The sequence below is a fragment of the Dermacentor albipictus genome, chromosome 3 (genome assembly GCF_038994185.2).
Source record: "Dermacentor albipictus isolate Rhodes 1998 colony chromosome 3, USDA_Dalb.pri_finalv2, whole genome shotgun sequence".
NCBI classification, from domain to species: domain Eukaryota; kingdom Metazoa; phylum Arthropoda; class Arachnida; order Ixodida; family Ixodidae; genus Dermacentor; species Dermacentor albipictus.
The window spans coordinates 88,373,632-88,401,435 of NC_091823.1; the positions used below are offsets into that span (position 1 = coordinate 88,373,632).

General features: G+C 47.1%; 1 protein-coding gene across 6 annotated transcripts in view; it reads left to right on the plus strand.

Moving 5' to 3' along the window:
- The window catches only part of LOC139057453 (dopamine receptor 1-like), a 556,142-nt gene that overhangs the window by 520,406 nt on the left and 7,932 nt on the right, over window positions 1–27,804 (plus strand). For all 6 annotated transcript variants that reach the window (XM_070535761.1, XM_070535759.1, XM_070535763.1 and 3 more), the window contains one exon: window positions 9,921–10,102. In XM_070535761.1, coding sequence (XP_070391862.1) covers window positions 10,037–10,102 — 66 coding nt within the window. In that variant the 5' untranslated portion in view covers window positions 9,921–10,036. The remainder of the gene's footprint in view (window positions 1–9,920; window positions 10,103–27,804) is intronic.

Genomic DNA, 27,804 nt, shown 5'->3' on the forward strand with positions numbered 1-27,804 from the left:
TTTCCCGCAACGTAACCAGGCGACACAAGAGGATGGAGTTCAGTATTTCCAAGCGTTGTGAAACAGTCGATAAATGACGTCAGTCGATAAATGCGCCTCTTTCGAAGTTACAATATTAATCTTACTTTCATTTTCATTACGTAGCAGCTGCATCGTTTACTATACGCTTGTAAAGATCCACCAATATTTATTCTTTCGTAGCTTTATTTCGGCTTTCTTATGTTTAGCAAATTCTGTCATTGCTTATACTGCCAACATAATAGTGTTACAGCAAACCCTTCCGCTGCTCAGCCACTTCTGTTTGAAAATACACTCCTCTTCCGCTTTTCTTTCGCCCAATGCTGAAAATAGGACGCCCGGAAGTTAATCGAATCAGGGTCCCCGAGAAAGAGATATAACCGCACTCTGTCTTGGTTACCCCTCTTTTATACGTGTTTTTTTTTTCCTTTCCCTTTTGTGAAACGTTGCGTGGAAGTATACCTGACTGAAGCCCCTCCACAGAGAAAGAAATAATCGAAAAAGAAAAAAAAAGAAACGTTTGTGAAACGGCGAGGCAGCGAAGGGACGGCGAAAGACGACGCGTTGGTGGCGGTATAGACGAGTATAGACGAGCACTTCTCCCGCAACAAAAGCACAATATCGGAAAGCGCGCTCTCTCTAAATCAGGTGCGCGCTGGCACGGATGTGAGGGCAGCCGCTGCAATGGCGGTACAGCGACAGGGGGGCTCTTTTGATAAACGCGATCTCGTTTGCGCCGGCTTCGGGCTTCTGCTCATGAGGCACACCGGCCGCGGCAGCGACCGCTCATAAATATACCGCTCGGTCTAGGATCAACGAGGACCGAGGAAGGGGGGTTGGGTCCGCGTTGACGATGATTGTGGTGGGCAGGGGTGGAGAAAGGCGAGTGGAAGGAGTGTCGATGGTTCTCGTCGCACCTTTGCCCAAACCACTCGGTAGGCGTACGCGTATACATAAACGCGTGCTCTCCCACCTCGCCGCCAACTCTGGCCAGACGACGGCGTGCTTCCGCATTGGAGATACGATGGTGTCTAGAATATCGCAAGGAGCTATATACATAATGGCGGTCGTCATCGCCCTGTAAGCCTGGTACTGTGCTTGTTACGCGAGATGACCGTCCACGACGCATTTACACGGCGCGGCCTCGCGAAGTTACGACCCGGTAGTCTGCGTGCACTGGCGACCGATGGTTGCACCGCCGTCAGTCGGCCTTGCCTCGTGTTGTGCAGTGCAGCCTGCTTGTCAGGTGCGCACGGAGGTAGTATAAGTGGGCAAGCGAGGGCTCTAGCCGACTTTGCAGCTGACGCCGAAAGGGCTGCTAGGGATACTGCTGTCATTCAAGAAATACGGTGATTGCTACTACCAATACAGCTACATTCGTTTTCTTTTCCTTCTGTTTTGCTCATAATATAGCGGTCACTGAAGAATTGAGTGAAGATGAAAGGAGGAAGGAGGGGGGTGGGGGGGAACGCGGAAATAGTAGGCTCGAAGACAAGATAAAGCAAAGCGGGAGGTGGAGGTGTTCATTTACGGCGCTGGCGCGATATTCGGGACATGAAGAACGTTGTCGTTCTGTGCCACATGAGCTGAACAGTGTGCGCAGGCAACCGACTATAGTGCTTTTTTCCAAACGTCGAGGTTTCTGCTCAGTTTGTACGAGGCTGCCTCGCCCGGTGCACTTGAGTAACGATGCACACCCGAATTACCAAGGCTTCCCGCTATAAGAGCTATAGGCACTCGGCGTATATGCCATATAGGCGGCACCCTGGCGGAGCAACTGCCTGGAGTTTTGAGCAGTGCTGTGTTCACCTGCAGATAAAATTTTCTTTCTTTTTTCTTCCAGTTCCTCTAAGCCGCTGCGATGACGCTAGTCGAAGTACCGGGGCTTAAACCGAAAGCCCTAATACTGACGAGATTTTTCCTTCGTTTCTGTTCGCCTTAAATATTAAAGAAAATAGGGAGCAGGCGATAAATAACTTAGTGGAGCTAGTGTAAGGAAAACCAACGAACGATGAATTCACAAAAGACTTCAGGCTTGTAAGCCGTAACAATTGTCCATCTCGACGTCGGACAAGAGTAGCAGGCGTCTCCACTGAACGAGAACTGCGCCTTTCGAGTGAATAGACTTTGAGCTTTCGTTGTTCCTAACTGTATTTATTTGGTTGTTTTATTTATTTGGCTTTTCAAGATTGAGAGAGTGTTTGACGAACGAGGGCGTGATTGGGGATCGTTTCTCCAGAAGCAGGCAGGCTTTGGACGGAAGGACTCCATGAAAATTTGACGTACCGGCCGTTTTGCCAGGTCGTCACTGAAAGAGCTAAATGTACAGACTGTGATAGGCGTGGGCGTGAATCGACGACCCTCTTGAGCCAAGAGTGCAGGCGAGGCGTAGCGGACAATTTGTTCGAAAGGAGTGCACGTCGTTCCCACAGTATTCACATAAAAAAAAAACTTAAATGAAGCAGCCATCGACACCCACCCGTAGTGATGGCTACTCATTTTCACTTAGTCTTTCATGAAAAAAAAGAAAGAAAAAGACGTTGACGAACACACCTACAAATTCTGGAAGACCATGTGGTGATAGGAAAGTTCTCCTCGCTTTTTTGATCCCGGGTGTACGATTTTCTTAACTTTCTCTCATCCTTCACGATTGTCGCAGTGAGCTAACACTCACGTCAAATAAGCGCGTGTTTGACACGTTCGCTTACGCTTAAATCAACATACATGCAAGAGTAACTACAGATACAACGAACTCGTTCCCTTTTCCTTATTTTCCCGCTCCGCCCACCCCCCAGTGTAGTGTATCAGACCAGGTGCAAACTGGTTAACCTCCTTATGTTTTCCTGTCTCTTTCTATTTCTCTTGCTTCTGGGAGCTGTCTACAACGCAAGAGTGATCAATTCTAGCAGTGTGGCTTTAACAGCTCGTCAGTCCGAATGCCTTACTGTGTACACTTACCTCTTCCCAACGCCGTAGTTTCGCTCGGAAAAGCCGTCAGGACTGAACGAAAAACTGTAGGCAATGATATATAACAAAACAGGATACAACTGTGATAGTTGCCTCCACAAAAGCCGTCAGGACTGAACGAAAAACTGTAGGCAATGATATATAACAAAACAAAATACAACTGTGATAGTTGCCTCCACTTTTAGCGTTCATATATACGGCAGGAAGGGAGAAAGTACAACTGACATAAGAACGCGAGCGACAAGTTTTAATTAAAGTGTCCCGTCTCGGCAGCTATTTGTTATTTTGCTATTACGTTTCCTCTTCTGCCTGCCGTATGTTTTAGATGTCGCCTCGTTGAAAGCTTACAACTCCAATTTTGTGGCCTGTGACAGCACTTTGCGAAGCGTTGTCTTTCCCGCTGAACGAAAAATATAAATATATCTCATGAACAGCGAAAGTTTAAAACCAGTGCTCTTATTTTTTTCTTTTTTGTTTGTGTGCATTTTGGGTGCCACAAGAAGGGACGGTTCGTCTGCAGCAGAGTGTGCGCTAGGACAATGCTTGAACCATTTCTTTTTTCTGCGACCCAAGTTGACAACTTGCCAAAATTCAGAGCGTGAAATCATAAAAGTTGTCAGCAAAAGGAGAATGAGGAATAAGCTTTATTTTAGTACAGCAGGTTTATGAGACTATAGGCCTCTGTATACATAGATGACGGCCTCGAGCCCTTGGGCCCTGGCCGCATCTACGGCCTGCTGGATGGCCTTAAGTTTGTCTTCCGGTGCAGAGCTGAGCCAACGGGGTCTCCCACCCATCTCTGGTCTTGTGTGTTTTATTCTGTGTGGGTGTCCGTTGACAAGCCCAAATCATATGTTGTAGGTCCGCCCTTTCTCTACGGAATCTAAATCTATCCGTGTAAAGGTCCGGGCAGTAGCGGTGATAGGCCACCGGGTTTGAATACGTATATCTGTTTGTAAGAGGCGCCATGCCGTCGCTTGCCGTCAAGTGCCGGGGGTAAACGGGCCCTTCCCAGTTTATAGTGTTTGGTGATCTCGTTAAAACTAGTCATCCGGTCTCTCTCCGTTCCCAGTATTTGCGTGTCGCCTGCTCGTTCCGTCAGTTTTGGAGCCAGCTTGTGCGCTATTTCGTTCCCTGGAAGGGAGCAGTGTGCATGCGAGCGTCCACGTAATGTAAACATCTCGATCTTGTCAGCAAGATTCCCACTATTTCGCGCCCATTATAAGTTATACAAATCATTCACAGCGGCACTTAAATAATTTCTTGTTATGGCCTCAAAACAGGGCTTCACGTTAAGCTTGAGTTCAAAACATAGCTTCTTTTTAGAATCACTTGCTTCGCTTCGTACTCTTACCTAACCTGCATTCCCCTTCTTGCGGCAGACTAAATTCGCCTAATTGCTGCATTATTGTAGCTATTGCTACATTACTGTTATGGTATAGTATAACTATAACTATACTATTATAGTATAGCTACATTATTACTCACTAAACTACTCTCTCGTGCACCGTAGGGTTTACCGTGAACGCTGTTTTTTTTAGGTAATGCGCCTATTAACGTTCCTACTTTGTTAGTATCAGATACTTTTGATCATGGCTTGGTCGCTTATTTACAATTATTGTCACTTTGCCATGTTATCCAGCGTACATTGAAAGAAGGCTTTCGACATGAGCCCTATTCGTATCCGTTACCTCAAGGTAATTAACTGCGGAGGACATTGCGGCCGAATTCAAAGGTTTTCGTTCGTAACCGCTATTTGCCATTAGTCAGCCGCCGTCGTTAATTGTATGTCCAGCATCAGAATTGGCTGAATTTTTCTCTTGCAAAAACTTCTAGCCTAAGAGCTCATTGAGAATACGGGCCTATAGATTCATACGACCCTCTAGTTATCTCATCAAGTTGTGCAGTCTCTGGAAAACAACGTTTGTTGATAAAATACTGAGCCAACAAGAACACTCAAAGGTCTACTGCATGCCTTAGCGCGTATAGGTTACATCACTGGACTAATAACGCTCTTGAATTATCTTTTCTTCTTTCTTGCCTTTTTTTGTGTGTGTGTGATTTGCCAGACATGTGACATTATGTTGTGTTTTGAGCTGGCGCAGGTGTTATGTCTCTCCTTCGGTTCTTTGCTTGTGTTTCTGGCTTTATTGCTTCTCTAAAGAGTGAAAGAAAAAAGTTACCGGTAGCGCAATTAGTTGGAATCTTAGTCCCGGAAAGATGGCCTTCCATGTTGTGTAATGAAGAAGGTATTGTCATCAACTTTCTTTACTTTATTTTTGACGATTAAGGTAAGCGGAGCCTTGATATATATATATCAAGGCTCCTCTTACCTTAATTTTGAATTTTGAAAGCTTTTACTGCGGCTGAATAACCCCCATACATAGCACCTTTATTTAAGTCTTCACTGCCTACATTAAAGCTGTAACACGATATACTAGCGAGGAATTGAATGCGTGGGACTGTGCGCGAACAGCGATCCACATTATACGTATCCCGCCAGAAATGCCTCTCAGCGTCGAGTCGGTGAATGCGCCGAAAGCCGCCGCTCCGAAAAGCAGCGCGCCTCCCTCCCTCAAACACACACACCGCACATAGCGGTCTCCGGGACCAGGCGGCCGCGACACGTACACCTCTGCGGGAGCCCCGTGTTTGCTCGCGCGCATTGTATATTGTGCAAACAACGCTGCCTGCGCCCAGAATGCTTTGCAGCGGCTACCGTTTACCTTTGTCGTGGCCGTACAGTTTGTATATATATACGAAGCACCGCGCAATAAAAGTGCGACCACGCGCGTGCCGCTGCTTCCGATATCAGGCGCCGTATTTTTTGCATCAGTGGCGCGCATGCCTGCACCGATGCTATGCTGTATACTATTACGGATCATGAATGCGTGCCTGCGTGCAGGTTGTTTGTATTCCTGCTTGCGCAGCGAGCAGCGGCGAAATAATATTGCTCACGGCGCGTGCATTAAGTTTACTTCTTTGTCGAGCGTTTCCCTCGCCCTAAGCATTTATTCTTTTTTTTTCTTTGCGGTGCGCGATCGAATATACGTATATTGGTCTCTAGGGGCTGCGGCGCTCGGCGCTTTCCCTTATGTGCTTCAGCGCCGAATGTTTGGTTCCTTTACAAGAGCGCAGCTTTCAATAGCGATGCAATAAGTCTATGCCGTCGCAAGCTGCGTGCATACAGCTCTCTTCTCTTTGCATCATAATAACGCCGGTTCGAGGACCGGGACAGTGTTCTGATCGGGCGTAAGATTGGAGTTCGAGGGATAGGATATTATCGGGCACTTAGCACGATAAGACGAAGATGTAAAGGCGCGAAACAACGTGAAATAAAAGAGAGAGAGAGAGGGAGATAGAAGAGGTAGATGTTGAAAGGAATACAACTGCGTTTTTTTCTTTTTTCAAATACTGCCGCGAAGCGGTTTGGTCTAACCTCACCCCCCTCCCCTCCCACCACGCCACCCCACTCCCATTTTCACTGATTGTGAGAGAAAAGACGCAATTGCCGTTCTCTCTGGTGTGCCTCATAACAAGGTCGTTGTTTTTGGCCTGTAAAAACCAAGAATTTTTAATCGCTGTTCTCAATTTCTGTGGCTTCCCTTGTGTAATACGCCATCTTCGAGTGTTCTTGTCGACCGGTTAAGCTCACAAGTTACATCTGCTGTTGTGACATACCTCTCCAGCATTTCACTCTTGCTGCTGAACATAAGCCTACGCAAACACTTGTTTATAACGCTAAGTATTACTTCTGCGAATGACGTTATATACAAATGTTTATTTACTGCCCGCTTGAACACAAAACGCGCCTGCATACCACGAGAGCTTTGTGGCTCTTATTTACCGCCTGTTTAGCGATGCGCGTACCGTTTATGTGCTTGTTCAGCGGCACAGAAATGACTTACTCCGTGAATGGAACATTTCCACAGGCACCGAACTGGAGCTGGGACCTATCCAAAATGAAATTAAGAGTTTTCGCCGCGAGCGCTCACCGCGACAAGGACGAGTATAACACAAACTGGCGAATGCACAAAAAAAAAAAGGCGCGTACGTAGGAGTCTTTGAACTAAACGTAATTCCCTTAACCGGATCGCCTAACGAGCCGGACGGAGTTCCGTTCGCAACCGCGTCGCCGCATATACATCCGGGCCTTCTCGGTATGGTGGCGCTACTTCGTTGCCGCGCGGGCTTGTGGCTCCTGTTTACGTCTAACACCGTGCACGTGATGTTCCACTTGCGAGAAGCAAACAGACGACGGGTCAACTTCTGCTTCTCGCCGTGCGACGCGGTGACGCTCTCGCTCTCGGGGACCGCGATCGAAGAACGGCTGCGCCCGATAAGCATCTTTCGTTCTTGCTCGTCTCCATGCTCGCCTCCTTTCCGGACCCGCTAGAGAGAGCGCCCCCTGGGGGACTTGTTCTACGGCACTGGTCACGTAAGCGCTTCCGGGCACGCGCTCGATTACGATCGCATTTGCGTTCATTGAGAAAGCGGGAACTCGCGGAGCGATAGGTCGGAACCGCAACAATAATCAACGAGGTTTCCTTTTCAGGGGAGTACCATCGCCGTTCCTGAAGCCAATGGGCGTATGAATCGTTTTGCCGTGCGAATTGCCTGCAGTGTTACGAGCAGTTGTCGTCGTTCAGTATTGTACATTCATTTAGTACCTAGTGGTGTCGCCGGCTTTGACTTTCAATTTGCTGTTATTGTCGCGGGAAAGGCAATCTGGGCCATCTGCTTTAGCTCAAGGGCACGAAAACACGAAAAGTGCTTTCGGTTCGCCTGATGGGTCTCGCATCCGTGTATGGCGTTGTCCGAGTTCCTTGGAACATTTAGCTATATATGCTGTGCGCGGAATCGGAACGACTGCCACACCATGGCACACGATAGGAACATTATAGATGTATCAGTGCAACGGGGAGTAGGGTATGATATAGTGACGCCCACAATTGTGCCTCTAGGTAATAATTGACCCAAGAGAAAAACAAGAAAAGAAATGTCCCAGATAGCTGTTGAGTAACGGCATTAAATGACGCACTCAGTGCCTTTTGCGGCAGGGTCGGCCTGTGTTTCGTTAACAGGCCGGTCACACTTACTTTTGCCATACACAAAGCATGCACTTTGGGTGGCGCATGGTCTGGCCGCGCTTATATGTAGAAAAAAAAACTGAAAAAGAAGAAAGCGGGTACCTCTTAAGAAAGTACTCGTGTCGCTTTCGACAATTCGCGTCAGAATCGATATCACTGCACCGATCGGGCGACCCCATTAAGTGCTCGGAGGTCAGTGGAACCGGGTGAACAGCTCGCTGCGGCGACAGGTTTTCCCAGAACTTCTTTCGGCGATGACGATTTCCCCGTTTCCGAAAGTGAGCGAGCGACGTGAATGTCGTGGCGCCGAGCGTCTCCATAGATGAGACAGCGCTGCCCTACGTATCTTTCTTGGCAGTGACTGCTTTATTGAGGAAGGAAATAAAATGACGGTCGTAATATGGAACGAGATCTACCGAGAATGGCTATGGCTCTGCCAAAATGGGGTGGCACATTCTCTCCAGCTTTCCCCCGAGATGCATAAAAAGCCGCGATAGGCGCGTAGCGCGCCCTCGTAATTTTGATCTCGCGCGCTACGCCGACGTCGCATTTCATTTCGTTCCATCTTTTTTTTTTTTTTGATACACATTTGCTCAAAGTGCAGGCGTTGTATTTCCCACGTGGCGCCATTTCTTGCTTATTTCTTTTCCTTGTGATGGTCTTAGGAGGCCGATAGAGAAATGTGAGAAAGAAGGAAAGCAAGAAAGAAAGAAAGAAAGAAGGAAGGAAGGAAAGAAAGAGAAAAAGAGAGAGAGAGAGAGACCTCACGGTGTTATAAGGGTTCATCGCGAGGGCACATCTTGTCGACGGTGCAAGGTTACTTTTGCTTGTTGCGTTCTTCTTCAATATCATTCATCCCTCAAATTCATCTTAATGAGATTGGCTGCCGTTCAACGTCACTTATTTAAACCACGTACCCGATGGCCCTGCCAGCGTTCGCAGCTACTTTGAGCTCAGCAGCAAAGATATTGAGATATGGCAATTCACACCATAATTTCGAGCCTCACCCACTTAAGTTCGTAATAAAGTTAAACTTTATCGGTTCAGTGTACGAGAACCATGTCAAGGAAACGAGAATTTCTGCCAAGGAAGTTCTTCCTTCCTTTTTTTTAATTATTTCTCTTTTCTTTCATCTTTCTTCATTTATTTAACCTCGGTTGGATTTGGAGTAGAATCTCTTTTTGAAGATAACATCTTCATTTCTTTTCACGTTTTTTTTTCCGCTTTTGCTTTAGAAAGGAAAATCGAAGCTTTTCAACGGGGCTGTGCACCGGCTTTGAACCTTTTTCAGCCGATATGATGAAGATCTTACCTTTGGGGCACGCGCTTGTCCACGCGCCACGAATCGCTTTCCCGTTTACCTAAGACAAAATTGGACATCGTAAAAAAAAAAATCAAGAGCGACACATTGATTTCGATATTATCTACGAGAGGGCGTAATAGAGCATTCCTTGCAGTCTTTCACTTCTTTCTATATCTCTGATGTGCCTACCACATCTTTGTTTCCGAAACCGCTAGTGCACGGCCTCTTCAAACAGTTTAGGAGCCACTGCACTAAAGGATAAGAACTGCTCAAGAACTGCAGCTGGGCTTTGTGGCGGGGCATGCATGACTGTGAAGCTCAAAGAAATGAATTAAGTCTGAATTAAGGTTCCACAGGTGTTCCCGCACGTGACCTAATAACAGCTTTTTTGATGTGAACTCGTGGTGTCGAAGTTCGTGACAAATGAACTGTCTGAACAAGTCCTTGCAGTATGAGCCGCCGCACTTTGTCCGTATGCGTGTGCGGTTTTAGGGCACGCACCATTCGTGCCCTGATCCTAGCTCTGGTATCTTTTCCTTCAGGGTGTGCCGGCGTACTGTCCTGCTCGCCCAGCTGTGTCCGAATCCGTAGTCGAAGCCACAGAATAAGGAGGAGGCCAAATGAAGCGCCACAGCGTACGTAGCCTGGGCGTTCATCCATGAATCGGCTCTACAGCGTCCTCGGCAACTTCCAGCAGCAACCTGTCACCAGCCACCGAATACTGGTTAGTCTGCGCACTTCTTCCGAGATGATTTTGCCGATGGAAATTGTTTTCTTATGAGGGCACATGGAGGTGACATGTTTGCTCGGTGAATTTAGCTCTTAGTTTTCTTGTCCTTATTTGTTTGCTTGCGTGTCCTCATTTTTTTTAGTTTGCTTCTTTATTTTATTATTTCTTGTTTCTTGCTATTCTAATACTCGATGGATTTGGCACCAACGCAGAAATTTAAAGCTTTTCCGAACGACAGCACTTTTGTTTTCTCCATTACAAAGTTGGCAAGACAACCACGTACAGGTTGCTTGCGTTCCCGAATTGGGCCGGAAATTGCACCGAACCGTCTTTCAGATGACAGAGGGTACAAGATGAAGTACACACACAAAAAAAACAATACAAATGACGTGAGAAAACTGTAGAATAAAACTGCTTGCCTGTTTCTTTTTAGAGCAAACGGGAGTCCCAAGATTTAAAATAGAGAGAGAGAGAGAAAACATGATGCGTCTACCGTTACTGTGAGACCACTAATTCTAAGACAATGAGAAGCTAATTATTTCTCTGTGCATATTTTCTAGCTAATAAGGAGAAAATTCTAATGAAATTAGATTTGGTCGACCAGTAATGCATTAGCTAGACAACATGATCCAATATTTTTGAGAAACTTATAACCGATTAACGCATAAATGAGTGAATACTTTCATTGTCCATACGATAATTTGACATAACGCTTATTAGCGTTATTTCAAGTGACAGCAAGAAGACTGATGAATTTGGACAAACATTATCGTTAGAATAACTAAGCGATAAACGCTAGACTTTCAGACTTTCATTCCGTTTCTTTTTTCCTTATTGGGATTTAACCTTGTTTGCGGGTTTGTTTGTTTGTTTGCAAATACCGCCACCTTAGCAGCACAGTTTAAAAGAATTCTACTGCAGAAATTTACAGTAAGGACTGGGAAAGAAGTGCTAAAACCCCGGCCTACGTTGCAGCATACACGGTCAATCTAGTACTCTCGCTGCATATCCAATCAATATTGCCATTTAATGAAAACATTGCGGAAATCTGCCTAGAAAAGTGCCGGGACATTTATCCGTGCAACGGGGCGAAGCGCAATCTATACATTGCGATTCATGGCCCTCAGCGCTATAAGATCTTCCACGTTACGCCCATTAGCTCTTCGGCAAAGACATCGGCCTTGTTTCGCCCCTCAACGCCGATGAGTCTCGCCCATCCCTTCACGAAGAGGATATGGAAAGATATTGCGGAAGAGCAGGGCGAAGGTACGTTCCAGGTAATTTCCAACGCGGTGAAATTTCCAAAGGCGTATACCGTCCAAGGTTATAGCACCGCTTTCATTTCCACAATGACTCATTGCGGGGAGGAACCATCACGCGGAAAGCCGCTGAAGCGGGACCCGTGCGTCTCCTTGTATACTGTTGAAGAACGAGTTCGCTCGCGTTTCTTTACGAATACCGAAGCGAGAGATGGCCATCGCGTTCCGGGGTAACCCCCAAGGCTACAATAAAACTGGTCATGGTGGTTCAACTGGTGGCATTTGAATAACGACCGCCCAATTCATTTCCACGTCGTTTGAATTTTATTACGCAGCAGCTAGTTGTGTGCCGACGACCGCGAGCGAAAAAGGTGTGTATACGAAGAATAACCCGCGGGAATACCTCGTTCTTCTTGTTGTTTCGAGGAACAGAGGGGCACTGTGAAACGTTATAAAAAAAGGAAAGGGAAAGGAAAGAGATGAACACCGCCTGCCACACCAAAGCGTCAGGCAGTATATAGTAGGAGGATGAAGCTACGAAAGCTGCCGGTCTCTTCGCACTTGAGCCTCAGCTATAGTAGAGCCGTTGCGTTTAGAGTGGTGACAGTAAGCACCGTATTCACGAACTATTACGTGATCTTAAAAAGCACCTTAACGCCCCCCCCCCCCTCCCCTTCTTATGATTCATAAAGAACACTGGAAAAGCTCTAGTACCAGTCAAACAACAATAAACTTCTTCGCACGGCTATAATAGGCTTCCTTCCAATCCGAAAAGTTTTCTCGATTCATCGCACTGTGGGAATCGACGCTACGTGAAGTACCTTGCAGACAGCTATTCAGCATTGTTTGGGGTTCCGCAAAACGCTACGAGGTAGGCCAACATGTTTGTGTAAGGCTAGCAGTGGTGTACGCGTATACTTTGGGAGGCCTGACTGTTGGGCTAGTGGGACATGCAATAAAATTATGGTAGATAAGCGCAAATATAATAACCGACACAAAGAACAAAGTCGTCGTCATCATCATCATCATCATCATCAGCCTGGTTACGCCCACTGCAGGGCAAAGGCCTCTCCCATATTTCTCCAACATCCCCGGTCATGTACTAATTGTAGCCATGCCGTCCCTGCAAACTTCTTAATGTCATCCGCCCACCTAACTTTCTGTCGTCCCCTGCTACGCTTCCCTTCACTTGGAATCCAGTCCGTAACCCTTAATGACCATCGGTTATCTTCCCTCCTCATTACATGTCCTGCCCATGCCCATTTCTTTTTCTTGATTTCAACTAAGATGTCATTAACTCGCGTTTGTTCCCTGACCCAATCTGCTCGTTTCTTATCCCTTAACGTTACACCTATCATTCTTCTTTCCATAGCTCGTTGCGTCGTCCTCAATTTGAGTAGAACCCTTTTCGTAAGCCTCCAGGTTTCTGCCCCGTAGGTGAGTACTGGTAAGACACAGCTATTATACACTTTTCTCTTGAGGGATAATGGCAACCTGCTGTTCGTGATCTGAGAATGCCTACCAAACGCACCCCAGCCCATTCTTATTCTTCTGATTATTTCTGTCTCATGATCCGGATCCGCCGTCACTACCTGCCCTAAGTAGATGTATTCCCTTACGACTTCCAGTGCCTCGCTGCCTATTGTAAACTGCTGTTCTCTTCCGAGACTGTTAAACATTACTTTAGTTTTCTGCAGATTAATTTTTAGACCCACTCTTCTGCTTTGCCTCTCCAGGTCAGTGAGCATGCATTGCAGTTGGTCCCCTGAGTTACTAAGCAAGGCAATATCATCAGCGAATCGCAAGTTACTAAGGTATTCTCCATCAACTTTTATCCCCATTTCTTCCCAATCCAGGTCTCTGAATACCTCCTGTAAACACGCTGTGAATAGCATTGGAGAGATCGTATCTCCCTGCCTGAAGCCTTTCTTTATCGGGATTTTGTTGCTTTCTTTATGGAGGACTATGGTGGCTGTGGAGCCGCTATAGATATTTTTCAGTATTTTTACATATGGCTCGTCTACACCCTGATTCCGTAATGCCTCCATGACTGCTGAGGTTTCGACAGAATCAAATGCTTTCTCGTAATCAATGAAAGCTATATATAATGGTTGGTTATATTCCGCACATTTCTCTAGCACCTGATTGATAGTGTGAATATGATCTATTGTTGAGTAGCCTTTACGGAATCCTGCCTGGTCCTTTGCTTGACAGAAGTCTAAGGTGTTCCTGATTCTATTTGCGATTACCTTAGTAAATAGTTTGTAGGCAACGGCCAGTAAGCTGATTGGTCTATAATTTTTCAAGTCTTTGGCGTCCCCTTTCTTATGAATTAGGATTATGTTAGCATTTTTCCAAGATTCCGGTACGCTCGACGTTATGAGGCATTGCGTATACAGGGTGGCCAGTTTCTCTAGAACAATCTGCCCACCATCCTTCAACAAATCTGCTGTTACCTGATCCTCCCCAGCTGCCTTCCCCCTTTGCATATCTCCCAAGGCTTTCTTTACTTCTTCCGGCGTTACCTGTGGGATTTCGAATTCCTCTAGACTATTTTCTCTTCCATTATCGTCGTGGGTGGCACTGGTACTGTACAAATCTCTATAGAACTCCTCAGCCACTTGTACTATCTCATCCATATTAGTAATGATATTGCCGGCTTTGTCTCTTAGCGCATACATCTGATTCTTGCCAATTCCTAGTTTCTTTTTCACTGCTTTTAGGCTTCCTCCGTTCCTGAGAGCATGTTCAATTCTATCCATATTATACTTCCTTATGTCAGCTGTCTTACGCTTGTTGATTAACTTCGAAAGTTCTGCCAGTTCTATTCTAGCTGTAGGGTTAGAGGCTTTCATACATTGGCGTTTCTTGATCAGATCTTTCGTCTCCTGCGATAGTTTACTGGTATCCTGCCTAACGGAGCTACCACCGACTTCCATTGCACACTCCTTAATGATGTCCGCAAGATTGTCGTTCATTGCTTCAACACTAAGGTCCTCTTCCTGAGTTAAAGCCGAATACCTGTTTTGTAGCTTGATCTGGAATTGCTCTATTTTCCCTCTTACCGCTAACCCATTGATCGGCTTCTTATGTACCAGTTTCTTCCTTTCCCTTCTCAGGTCTAGGCTAATTCGAGTTCTTACCATCCTGTGGTCACTGCAGCGCACCTTGCCGAGCATGTCCACATCTTTTATGATGTCAGGGTTAGCGCAGAGTATGAAGTCTATTTCATTTCTAGTCTCGCCGTTCGGGCCCCTCCACGTCCACTTTCGGCTATCCCGTTTGCGGAAGAAGGTATTCATTATCCTCATATTATTCTGTTCCGCAAACTCTACCAATAACTCCCCCCTGATATTCCTAGTGCCTATGCCATATTCCCCCACTGCTTTGTCTCCAGCCTGCTTTTTGCCTACCTTGGCATTAAAGTCACCCATTAGTATAGTGTATTTAGCTTTCACTCTACCCATCGCCGATTCCACGTCTTCATAGAAGCTTTCGACGTCCTGGTCATCATGACTGGATGTAGGGGCGTAGACCTGTACAATCTTCATTTTGTACCTCTTATTAAGTTTCACAACAAGACCTGCCACCCTCTCGTTAATGCTATAGAATTCCTGTATGTTACCAGCTATATTCTTATTAATCAGGAATCCGACGCCTAGTTCCCTTCTCTCTGCTAAGCCCCTGTAGCACAGGACGTGCCCGCTTTTTAGCACTGTATATGCTTCTTTTGGCCTCCTAACTTCGCTGAGCCCTATTATATCCCATTTACTACCCTCTAATTCCTCCAATAGCACTGCTAGACTCGCCTCACTAGATAACGTTCTAGCGTTAAACGTTGCCAGGTTCATATTCCAATGGCGGCCTGTCCGGAGCCAGTGATTCTTAGCACCCTCTGCAGCGTCGCAGTTCTGACCGCCGCCGTGGTCAGTTGCTTCGCAGCTGCTGGGGACTGAGGGCCGGGGTTTGGTTGTGTTGTTCATATAGGAGGTTGTGGCCAAGTACTGCACCAGGGTGGCCAATCCTGCTCTGGTGAGGGAGTGCGTTACCGGTTCTGGTCACCGGGATCAGGCCACACTCCAGGCCTGTTTATGCAATTTTATCAACACGCGGATTTTTTTTTCCAGTGGAAAATTGCCGGCACCGGGATTCGAACCACGGACCTCTTGCACGCGAGGCGGGTGTTCTACCTCTACGCCACCGCTGCAACCTAAGAACAAAGTAGACAAGGACGAATGCGACAAGGGCGGACAAAGTGGACAAGAGCCCGTCCTTGTCCAATTTGTTCTTAACATCCGCTATTCATTTGCTCTAATCTACGATAATTATGACAGTAGTGCGCGCGACGCGATCACTTTTGAAGATACGGTCACTTTTGAGAGGTTTTGCGTGACTAGCGACTGACGCGTCGGCGTCGACGAACGACACAATCCTCCTGACACACTGAAAATCATAGTGTCCTGTAGCATATGACCAAGGAAGCTGTCGCCCACTGACACCAACGCGTCCGGTGCAGCAGTCGAGTGAAATTTTCGCGAAAGTGATTGTATCCTCGAAAACGAACGGCCGGGAATAGCGTCCTTGCATGTAGCAACAGACGCGTGCGGTCCCGCAGATCAGTCAGTTTGGGAAAAAGACAGGTGACACATTCCCGGTTAGTGAACCCTCCGCGCGAAGTGGCTTTTACCGAAGACCATGCGATTCCCAACCAATCCGTCATAGTGGGTATGCACCACTCATTCAGGGAAATCAAGTCGACGCGTATAGAGGGCCCAATGCGACCATTATTCGCCTGCTTGCGCAAAGTGGACATAGTGTAATCAGACCACGGTCACTTTGCGCAAGAGAGGAATAATACAGTGCGGCACTGCGTTCTTCATAGTGAGCGTCACTCGCTTGCTTATGGGGTAACGTAACTTACATCTAAAATTACCCCTGTAATAAATATCACGAGAGAACAAAAAAATAAAACAACATTCACTTAGCATACGCCAAAGGGGGTGATGGCGAAAGCCTGCGCGCTCAAGAGACAATAACTAAATTACTTGACATTCTCATTCGAATGCGTTGTAACATTTTATTTTCTCCTATTATAGGCCGTGGGTTATAGTGCCTTAATTGACGCTACATTAATTAACAGTGTCTTAATTAGTTTCGCTTTAATTAACACAATAATGCGACTCCTACCAAAGGTCGAAGGTGCGACTCCCACCAAAGATCGTGGGTTCTAGTGCCCTAATTAACAGTATGCTAATTAACTGTACCTTAATTAACATTGCCTTAACTTCAACTCCCAGATAAGATCAAAGGCCCGACTCCCACTAAATGTCGTGGGTTCGAGTGCCTGAATCAATGCTATATTAATTAACTGTGCTTTTTTTTCTTTTTTACATGATGAGTGGCATCGGAGCCAGCTGTGGAAGAGGGCTATAATGAGCGCGCGAGCAGTGGCACGAGCGCGTGTCTGCGCGAGACGAGCTCACGTGACTTTCTGTACCGCATGCCGCGTTTTCAAGGTCACTATCCGATGAGGCATTTAAGGCTTTCGTCTTCATATAGCGGCCACAGTATAGCGATTAGAACGCTCGGTTTCAAAGCATGAGATCGTTCTTTGAGTCTTAGGTACAGAATAGCTGTTCTGTAGGCGCGTTTTTGGCTTCAGAATCGCATAAAAAATACATCTTCAGACCGCCGCTGATGAACTTGTGGAATTATTCTCACCATTAAAATTACAGCACCAAGTGATGCGAAGTGCCGCTGCAGGATGGAAGGAACAGAGCCGGCGAGGAGTCAAGGTGTTACTATCGTCAAGAGCTGGGTATTCACAAGTGCCAAGCTCGCGATTTCTGTGATACATACGCTTGTTCTAACTGCAGAGTGTGAGCTTGCTGAAGTTTGTACGAACTTTAGAACAAATATTTTAATGTTGTTGAAATATATATATAGGTCGAAGTTCTTTCCCATAGGTGAAGAGAAAAAAATGCTAATGAAACGTGTGCATCCCGCCTATGCTGCTCAATTTGTCGTATACGATATTCAGTGCGATTGCTACAGGCTCAATACACTGACATCTTGTCCTTTCGACCGGGTACACGGTCATGTGGATACACGCGAAAGGCTACAAATCCTGAGGGTCGCTTAACATTGGGGTTGAGGGCCACACGATCCGAGAGGTACCCACGATGCGAGTCCTGGGTTTGTAGCTTCAGAGCGACGGGAGAGCAGCACAGACGCTCAAAACCACCAAACCCACAGCCCACAACACACCCCAAACGATACGCCGAGTGACGTATTGAAAGGTGGGCATGCGAGGATACGGTACCCTGAGGCTCGTACAGGCCTTAGTAATTAGTCTAATCATGTATGGCTTACCTTAGCAAATCCTGAACAGGGAAGAAGGAAGGCCCGCCAACACAATAATTCGCACCGCTTTCTAGGCGGCTCTGGGCCTGCTTAAATGTACCTCCATGAAGTGCATGCTAGCTTTAGGAGTGCATAATGCTTTCAAATAACTCAGGCAGGCCACTCTAATACGACAGAGGGAACGCCTCGGCTTCACAAAAACTGGTAGGACAGTATTGGCTCGACTCAATGTCCCGGCATACCCCATTTATCTCACCGAACAGGCCGTACCTCTCCCTGCTTCGGTGGGATCCAAAATTACAGTAGCTCCAATTCCCAAGAACATGCATCCAGAGTACAACAAGGAAAGGCGCAAAGCACGCGCACACTATATTCAATCGATGTACTCTGATAACCCTCGGTACTATACGTACTACACGGACGCAGCTGCGTATGCAGAGGCGACCGGACAGCGCTACCAAAAGTGATAAGCTCTGGCAGTCGTGAACGCGGTCTGCCAGCAGCAAATAACCGCTCCGGCCACGGCGGAATACCTCAACTCGGCCGAAATATGAGCAGAGGGCGATCGCCCTCGCTCACGCAGAGCGTTCGCAAAGGGACTTGGTTGTGGTCGCAGACTCCCGGGAGACATGTCGCATGTTTCTCAAGGGACACGTGACTGCGGCTATCTTGGCGATAATTCCCAAATCTTTCAACCACCGCCATCGCCTACTCTGGTACCCGGACACGCGGGGGTACAATGGAACGAATAGGCTAACGCGCTAGCTCGAAGGTGTACCAAACGAGCGACGACGTCGTGTTATAACCCCAAGCACTCGCACTATCCCTCTCAAAATCCCATCAATTTAAACGCCAAGGACATCCTTGCTCATCAGCGCGGAGTCCGCAGAAAATACCCGCCGCCCCACCCACACCTTAGCTGAGAAGAGGCCGCCGATTGGCGCAAATACAGACCCCATCTAAAATTGCTAAACGACGTGTATCCCGCTCGCTATAGGGCCAACTGCCCTTGGTACGGTGGCGTACTCTCCCTAATACATGTAACCTGGGAATGCACTAAGCGCCCTCATAGGCCAAATAGCAATGACAATGGAGCAGTGTGAGGCACAGCTCGCACATTCCGACTTGGTAGGACAAAAGTGCTTAATTAGCCAGGTCAGGCAGGCGGCAGAGGCCAGTGGTGCCCCCTGGACTGGGGGCTAAAATCTAGGGGCTAAACTGGGGGCTAAATGTTAAAGTATGTATATATATATATATATATATATATATATATATATATATATATATATATATATATATATATATATATATATATATGTATATGTGTGTGTGTGTGTGTGTGTGTGTGTGTGTGTGTGTGTGTGTGTGTGTGTGTGTGTGTGTGTGTGTGTGTGCGTGTGTGTTCTTTCGGCTTTACTTCATTGCAATTACTGCTCCTTGCTCTTGGAGTTTAATCATTTGGAGGGGGGAGGGTACCATGTAGTTAAAAGCAGAGACAAGGGCGGTGCAAGAACTAAAGGAAGTGCAAGAAGAACGTTTTGAACACAACATTGTGAACAAATTTCGAACGTCAACCATGAAAAAAATACCGTTGACGTTATGTCTGTCAACTGTAAGCAATATGTTGTTTTATTGCTGATAACTTTGGGTTCTGCGTACTCGTTTTCTTTGTTAGTAAGGCAACAAAGAAAAGCACACTTTATTCAGCCGCGACGAAGAGCTCGTGAAACTGAAATTCTAAAAAATACATTGTACGATCAGTACATTTTATTTTATAAGAATAAAATGTGTTCATTTTATTTCCGAGCACAAAGGAAACCTTTCGTGGCCATCCATGTTTTCTGCGTTTCATTGATTAAAATCCCTCTCTCCCTGCCTCTTACATAATAATCCAGGTCCCCTGCATACATCGCGAATGCACGTAATTATCTACGAGTACTATTTTAGTACCTTGGCAACTTTCCCCTCACCTGAGAAAAGAAGCAGAAGACACAGCGACAAGGCGCCAATCGAACTGCTAAGCCAATTTTTCACTTAGCACGTTTTCTTTTTCTTCTGTAATGTCGTCAAAATCCTTGCTAACTCAGCGCAGGCCTGAGTAGGGCACCCTTTAACGGTATCTATACAGTTTCACCCTGATTACGCGCGTATGCATCGCGCGTTTCCACTTCACGGCCGAGAGCATTCATTTAGATTAAATCCGAGGCCTGGTCCTTTCATCGGCGGATCGTCGCATGCGAAGGGCTACCGTTTAGTTTTTCGCTGAAGCACCGCCAGCCACAACCAGCGCCTTAGAGAGATTTGTGCTCGCGATCCCGCTGTCGCGATTCCACCGCGAACGCAGCTTCGGATCGACACGCTCGACTGACGCACGAGCCCCCCCCCACCCCCCCCCCCACCCACCCCCACCCCACCCCCCAAAAAAATAAAAAAAAAGAACGAGGCAAAAGCAGACAGAAGGGAAACGCGAACTCGAGCAACAAAACTGAAAAGATCTCATGGCGGAGGCGAAAGCTCCTAGTTATACCGTTTGTCTCGACGATATCATACTCTCCCTCGAGGGGCAATGGGTTCTCAAAGACCCCTCTGTGCTTGGAATACCCAAGTTGGCCTTTGGCCGTTTCTGTCGCCGTCACCGTGCTAGGCCCTTCGAGAGGATCGCTTCCAGACCCTGGTCACGCGCTTCTGCGGCCTCGCAGGCTAGTCAGCCAGCAGTTTGTTCGCGGCTGCCTGTTCCTCTCCACGGGACGGCCGATGCTCGGTGCCGCGCGAGCACGGCTCGGCGTGTTTCCCCGCGCAATGTGTCTCATTCGCAGCGCTCGCTTTCGGTTCTATGAGCTGCCTCTTGCCTGCTTTCGCGTCTTTCCTTTCTTGCCATTTCACAACGCGATGCTATAGGCTTCTGTGCATACTGATTACTGGTCCTATAGTTTGTGGGCGTGTCTCGTTCCTTTTCTCGTTGCGAGGTGGCTTGAAATACTAGCGTAAGTCGGGCGGAAGGAGGGTGTCGCAATCAATGTCGAACTTGTAGCTCATATAAGGGATTTCTTGCGACCGAGTGAGTGAGTGAGCGAGCGAGTGAGTGAGTTTGGCAGTCGTTCGCTTGGTAAGAAGTCATCAAGTCATATACGGTCAGTCGATGAGCGAAATTACCATAATACAGAAAATCGCTAAGGAAGCTGATAAAGCGTCCGAACAAGCATCTTTGTGTGTGGTAGGCTTCCTTCATACGGCACGCCTACTCCCTGTGTTTGAGCGTGTACGTATAAAGGCTATATTGAGCGGCGCAGTCGTGCTTCGTGGAGCGGGAGCTGCTTAAACCGCATCAAAGGAATAAATAAAGCCGGAAAGCTTTCGCTGCGAACCCAGTTACTGCAAGTACTCATGTTCTTCAACGGTTCACTTAAATGGGGCTTACTAGCGTCGAGTGCTACCGCTACATGTAGTTGTTGAAGTAGGCGCATCTGCAGCGTACATTGCGCCGGGCAAACTGCTGTCGTTAACTTATTGCGTCTTACTCTCTTTCTATTTGTCTTTGGTAGTAAGTAAAGAAAAGACGAATGAAACTAATCCCGATATTGGAATTTGGGGGCAGCTCTCCTGGTTCTTCATCAACACGAGAAGCTTAGCGCAGAACAAGAAACAGACCTCGTCGAGCAATAGTACGGCTTAAAATCGATGTGCTAACCCCGCCACGCTTGACGGCACAGTTTTGTTCCCTCTCTCTATTATTGCTTTTTTTATCGCCGAGCAGCTAGGGAAGGACGATGGAGCGTTAAAACGGCACTCTAAAATTGGGGTCCTAGACCGGCTCCGATATTGCTTCCGTGTTAAAACCTTGCGAAGTAGCAGTTAAAATCAGCGCAAGCGAACTCCGGAAAACCATTTGTCTCTTCCAACTGCTGTACGTTGCACCACAGTACTAGTATTGGCACACTTGGCGGTGACGTGCATCGGTCCTCCGCCTTTTATAAAGCGTCGTGTAAAGCTTCACATTCCCTGAACTTGTCTCGAGACAAACAAAACTGCAAGCTGTAAGGTTGCACTTGCGTGCGTGCGTGTGCGCTGGCCTCCCAGTGGCGTAGCCAGAAAGTTTTTCCTGGAGGGGAGGGATGAGCGACAAACTGCTTGGTCTGCGGTTGCCCTGATCCATTATTTTAAATAATATCTTCCATTTTTACACTTCTTCATCTTCCTTTCTGAAAAGCAGGAAAGGCTTACGCCCCTTCCGATGGCATATTTGTCAGCCTGCTCTTTCGTATCCTTCTTTCGCTGTAATAAATGTTCTGTAGTGGACAAATGTGATGTATTAATTTTGAGCTTACAAGAGGTTGCTAAGAACTGAAATAATAATAATAATAATAATAATAATAATAATAATAATAATAATAATAATCACTAAGTCGCGTAAATGTACAGCTCACTAGCACGCCAGTTAACAATCTTAGCATAAAGCGAAGAATCTATTCAATCTAAAATTCCTTCTTTCTTGTGATAGTAACTATGCAGACTCGTCACGAGAATTTCCACATTTGCCACCGCCGTGATGGCCTTTATAAAGTACCAGTTCGATAAGCGCGAGCCACCCGCACGCCGTATGCTGCGCTTGCAAAGACAAGCTTGCGAAGGTGAACCGACAAAGTGATGGTGGCTTCAGGCACGCAGTCTTTCTGCGCGCTCATTGTTGGAGGTCACGTGATCGAGCGCACGCCAAGGTCGATCCAAATGGGTGATAAAGCCTTGGGCGAAAGGTGGTCCACAATCAATCGTGAACGACATGAGCAAGGGAGCAGCTATTGAAGCACGACTGTGTGAGGAGGGAACAAACTGAGAAAGGGAAAACCGTTTCTTAATGAGAAGAAGGCGGAGTTTGATTTCATTCAACGAAAATCGAAATTGCTAATCAATGTTAGATATGCTTAGCGAGGAAAAAAAAGACAACTCTCTTTTCCTTTATTATTAAGAACAAATATTTCTTTTTCAGCACCCGATAAAGAAAAGAGACAGGGGAAGGGGGGAGGGGGGGCATTCACACTGCTATCAGCTGCAATGCAGTGCAGCTCTTGAAGTGTGCAAAAAGGCGCGCTCGTGTAGTTTACCTCCTGCTAAACGGTCCCCTCGGACGTTTTGTTGTTTTCGCTCGTCAACGTTTGTCTGAATTCTGGTGGCGCGGTGTTGGCGAGCTCTGTTTCATCGTTCTTCTACTTGTTCAGCCAAACGTAGTGAGTTACGACCACCCGATAACAGTTTATTTAGCCGTCTTTGTGCGGCTGCGCTGCCCGACGGGGTTGGCGTACGACGATGTGACCAGCACACAAAACCCAAGTCTTTCTTCGGTGCGCGAAGGAACGATGTATTGAGCATGGTAAACCCGTACGACTGACATTTTATGCGTCGTTTCGCACGATAAAAAGCTCGAAACGTCTATCAAGTCAAATTGCGGGGCACATGAGAATGCACGGCGAAGCGAGCGGCAACGCGAAGCGTTCGATCCCCGCTTCCAGCGCTCTTCATCACGACAGTGTAGTGTTCCTGTATATGCTAGTATATGCTCCCTGCGGGAGCATATACTAGCATATACAGGTGTTGTGACAGTGACATGCTCGCGGTCATCGAGCGAGATCCTTTGATGTTTCTGTGCGCGTGACACCGTGCCTGTTAACTTAATCATTAAGCGAATGTTTACTACAGTTTAAACGGCCGATGTCTAATGTTTTCTGCCGCTATCAATGCTTCGCCTTTGGTAGAAACTGCGACATTTTTTTTTCTTCACCAAGCTCGATGTCGCCCAAGACAAGCTTGACAAACTCGTAAAGTTCCCCGGTGGACGCGTGGTAGGGATCCTTGTTATCGCTATAGCACTGATTTAAATGCAAGTGCCACATTACGCCGTATACGGTTGTCTATGCTTTTCTTGGCCTCCTTCCACTTAGACAAAAACTGGTAAGTTCGAGCCCGTGATTATGCAAAGCCAGGCGCCGTTATACGCAATAGCGCGGTGCGAAACCAACTTCTTCGATGTAGTTGTGAGGCGTGTGTTTTCAGCCTAACAAGGTTTGTTAGTGTTCCCGCGAGATATGTCCAGCTATGCTTTCTCTCGTAGTGGTGAATAGCCCCTGAAATATTGCGGCGTATTGCAATGTAGTAACAAAAACGCGACCGACGTTCAATGGCGCGAACGGTGCACATATTCACGTGCGCGGAGCCGAGCACCCTTACAAATCCTTACATGTACTTCATAGCCGATACTGGACGTAGCAAATCCCTAAAACAAAGTGGTCTCTTGGAGCCAAATGTAGGCTTTATAATTTGTATAGATTTCTCCACATTGCGTGTAAGAGAGGCGTTTCTGCGGGGAACTGGTGGAAGTTATTGATGAGATAACGTTCAAGTAACGGTCGCCCCTGGAGTTTTCTCTATATATGTGAAAGCGCAAATACTTACTTCCTACGCGTGTTGTTTATTTTCTTATTTATGCTAACCGGAAGCGACCAACACATGAAACAAGTTTAGGTTAGTGGAGCTGAGTAAAAGTGAACGCCTTTATGCCCGCTTTCAAACTGGCCAACATGCGACTCCGACTGATCACAGAACAATAAACCACTTTTTTGCATTTGACTTTTTGCCTTTCCGGTGCTTCGCTTAGCTGGTAAGCAACTTCCTGTCACTCAGAAGGGTGGTTTGCGGGGCGAGTTGGTAAGGCGTTGTTGACTTAGGCCGCGCGAATTAACATGGATAATTTTTGATGTCTTAAAAATATTAGGTCACTACCGGTCAATGTATGAACGGTATGGCTTTTTAAAAAGACACACAGAAACTTTTACAAGTTTCACTTGAAGTGCTCATCAACCTTCTACCTTCACACAATAGCGTAAGAAATAAAAACAAATTGTACTACATCGGCACGCGTGTTATGAGCATACGCTTTCAACTTTATTCGCCGCGTTGCCTTATATTGTTCCCGTAGGCTTTTACGATCGGTCAGCGAGTGTTCTAACCACTCCCAGCCCGCTGCGATGAATCGCTTCGTAAAGCCAACAATGCGCCCCTTCGGACAGCGCTATGGCACTAGTAAGGCTAGACACGTTTGGTGGTCCGAGTATTGTTAGCTAGTTCGCTGTCGCCTGCACGGACCAATTGGAGTAAGAAAACTCCTGGAAAAGGGTGCCCTACGGCGCTCCCCCACGTTCTCCGGTAATCGTCACGGTCGTTTGAAATACGCGGCAGCTAACGATGGAGTCAGTTCTGGAATCAAGACGCACGAGCTTGAGTCAAGCGCGACAACCCCTGTCTACGAGGCCCCACTCCGTTCAGTGTGCACATATGTTCAGTGAAACAAAAGTGCGGAAGTGAGTGTGTGAACCCTCGCCCTCAAAGGCGGGTCCTTCGACGACTTCGAACGCTCCAAGTGGACGAAGGGTGGATGGCAGGGAGGACAGAGAGGATTTTAAGCAACCGTTTTCGGCTGTTGTGCTTGCTTCGTTATCAGTCGTGCTAGATTGATGAAATGTAACGTTCTCCGCCTTTCGTGTAGATATTGTAAATAAATCCCGTATTCCACGTTTTCGACGAAAACAAGTTCCTCCATTCAACAACGTCTTTAGCGTGGACGAGTCGGACGACGGAATGGGCCAACTACCCCTTTTGACATGCCCGACCCCAACTCTTACAAGGCATTTCCTATGGAGCTCCACGATAATTATTATCACTACATGGAGTGAGTGATGGACGGAGGGAGGGAAGTCAACGTCTACAGATTACGATCAATAATGCGTGGCAAGAGAGCTTTGTAAATATATCCAGCCATTTTTTTTTTTTACACTCACGCTATTTTTGACAACTTCTCATAAGAGTGTTTTGCTTGCAATTGTTCGTAAAGCAACAGCAAGGCACTCACAAGTATGTAAATGACTGTGGTATTTCCGTGATCTCACAGGCTGAAAGTTTGAAATGAGAAATGGGTGAATATGATAATAAAATATAATATTGGTTGCACTTATTCCGGACAAAGCGAAAGGAGGGCAAAGTACTAAAAAGTGCACCAGAACCAGCACACAGTACAAAATATACAAATAGTACCGAAGGTGATATGTTATCTATAACAAGACCTAGCATATAGTCGATGCATCCACCGTATTGGGACACTGCTAGGCCAACAAGAAATGTCACATCTTTTCCCTTCTTTCTTTTTTTTTATTGTAGATAAAATATAACCACCACAAAACGTAAGTGCAAGACGCCTTTCTGTTTACCTTTGTTTTACATCTGCACCCTAATTCTATACCCTCTCCAAAGTGCTCTCCAATCCTAGGAAATAGAGAGGGGCGGGGAATGGTACGCGCAGTTCGCCGCCCCGTATAACCGTTACACATTACAAATGGCGCCGGAGCAGGCGAACTTCGCTAAAGGCTCTCTCCAAAGCCACAAGCAGAAGGGATCTAGGACTACTCGGGAATGCGTAGCCGTAATTCAAAAGACAGACTGAGAGTGCGGTGTACTCAAACTGTCCCGACTTTAAGATTCGCTGACGTTCAGTGAATCCGCTACAGCCCTAGGCTCCCGCGCGCTCCTCGAAGCTCTCAATTTGTTCTTCGTTCCGTTTCTTTCTTTATTTGGGAGGGTTGTTATCTGCGGGGATTATGTACGCTCTTAAACAGTCCAGCTAGCTATCCCACTACCGGGATACAGCTAATGTTTCTGGGACGCTTTTCCCAACCGAAATCTACGCAAACCCCGTCTCCCCTCAGCGCCTGCTTTGCGTGAGAGGGTGAAACTGCTGCTGCGCGCACTTTGTCTTCTCTTGTCTTGATTCGTGCCGTTCTTTCTTCATGCTCCAGTGCAGAGCAGTTTGTTCCCGACTTGGAGCCTGCTCTGCTAATAAGCCTCCCTGTCTTTCCGGCGTCTTATTCGCTTTTTCTCTCATCGCAGCCCTTGCTCTACTATAGTATATATTTCCCTGTTTCTCTCTCTCTGTATTCTATTAAGGAAACTTTTCTTTGTGAATCTCGCCTGGTTTCGTGACCGTGGCTACGGCCTGACTGGTCTCTCGCCGAATAGGCTAGCCAATCACAGCGGAGCTTGCGGCGCTGGGTTCCTTCCACCATCACTAGATGGCGCTTGTCTCTGCGCATCCGCGGAGAATATGAAGATGTCTGCCCAGCTGTCGGTTGTGGGCTCAGGGCCGTGGCTTCAGAACCAGTAGCCAGCTGAGGCTCTCAGAGACGACACAGGGTGCAAGAGCCAATAAAGAGACAACCTTTACGGCCCGAAGCCCCAGACCAACTGGACTGCTTGCTGGTTCCGTTCCTCGCGCTCCAGCCCCATGCTAGCTGAGCGTAACACAGGCGCATGACCCAGGCCCAAATGGTGATGATGGAGGCAGAGCGGCGCAGCCATGCAGCCGACAACCCCATACGGTTCAGGCTCCTCTGGACTCCTTGAAGCCCTTGGGTTCAGGGATAGCAGGGGGGAAGGTAAACATATCGGCAATAGTGATTAATGAGAGGCGTTCAGAGGTTTGGTGGCAGAAAAGTGAGGAGAGCACAAAGGAAGGTGTACAGAAACGAAGTTCCTTGTAGTGGCGGAGAATGTTTGATGCAGGGAAATGCTTGTGTGCGTTGTGTTCTGTTCTTTTTTTCTTTCAAATAGAATAGGCAGGACATAAGGCAAATTAAAAACAAGAATATGGCGGCGCAACCCACCACTCCGTTTGAAAGGGGACGCTCATAGCATCCATCCATCCGCGGCGGTGAGAAGCCGGCCGTGTGGGGGAAATAAAAAAAAAACAAAGAACCAGGAAGCTCGCATTTTCGCATCTGCTGCAGCGCGGTAATGAGGAAGTAAACGCTTATTGCGGAAAGAATGAATTCCAATTGCGCTACGTACGTATGTGCATGCTGCCTCTGAAACCATGGTGCATTCGAGGCTTATACTCGCTAGTATAGACAATAACTCCGCATACAAAAGGCTCCATGTGCGTGCGTGCGTGCGTGCGCGCGCGCGTGCGCACTCGCATTTCAACTGTTTATGCACTCAAACAAAGCTTCGCTGCATAAAGATTCCAACTCGTTGGAT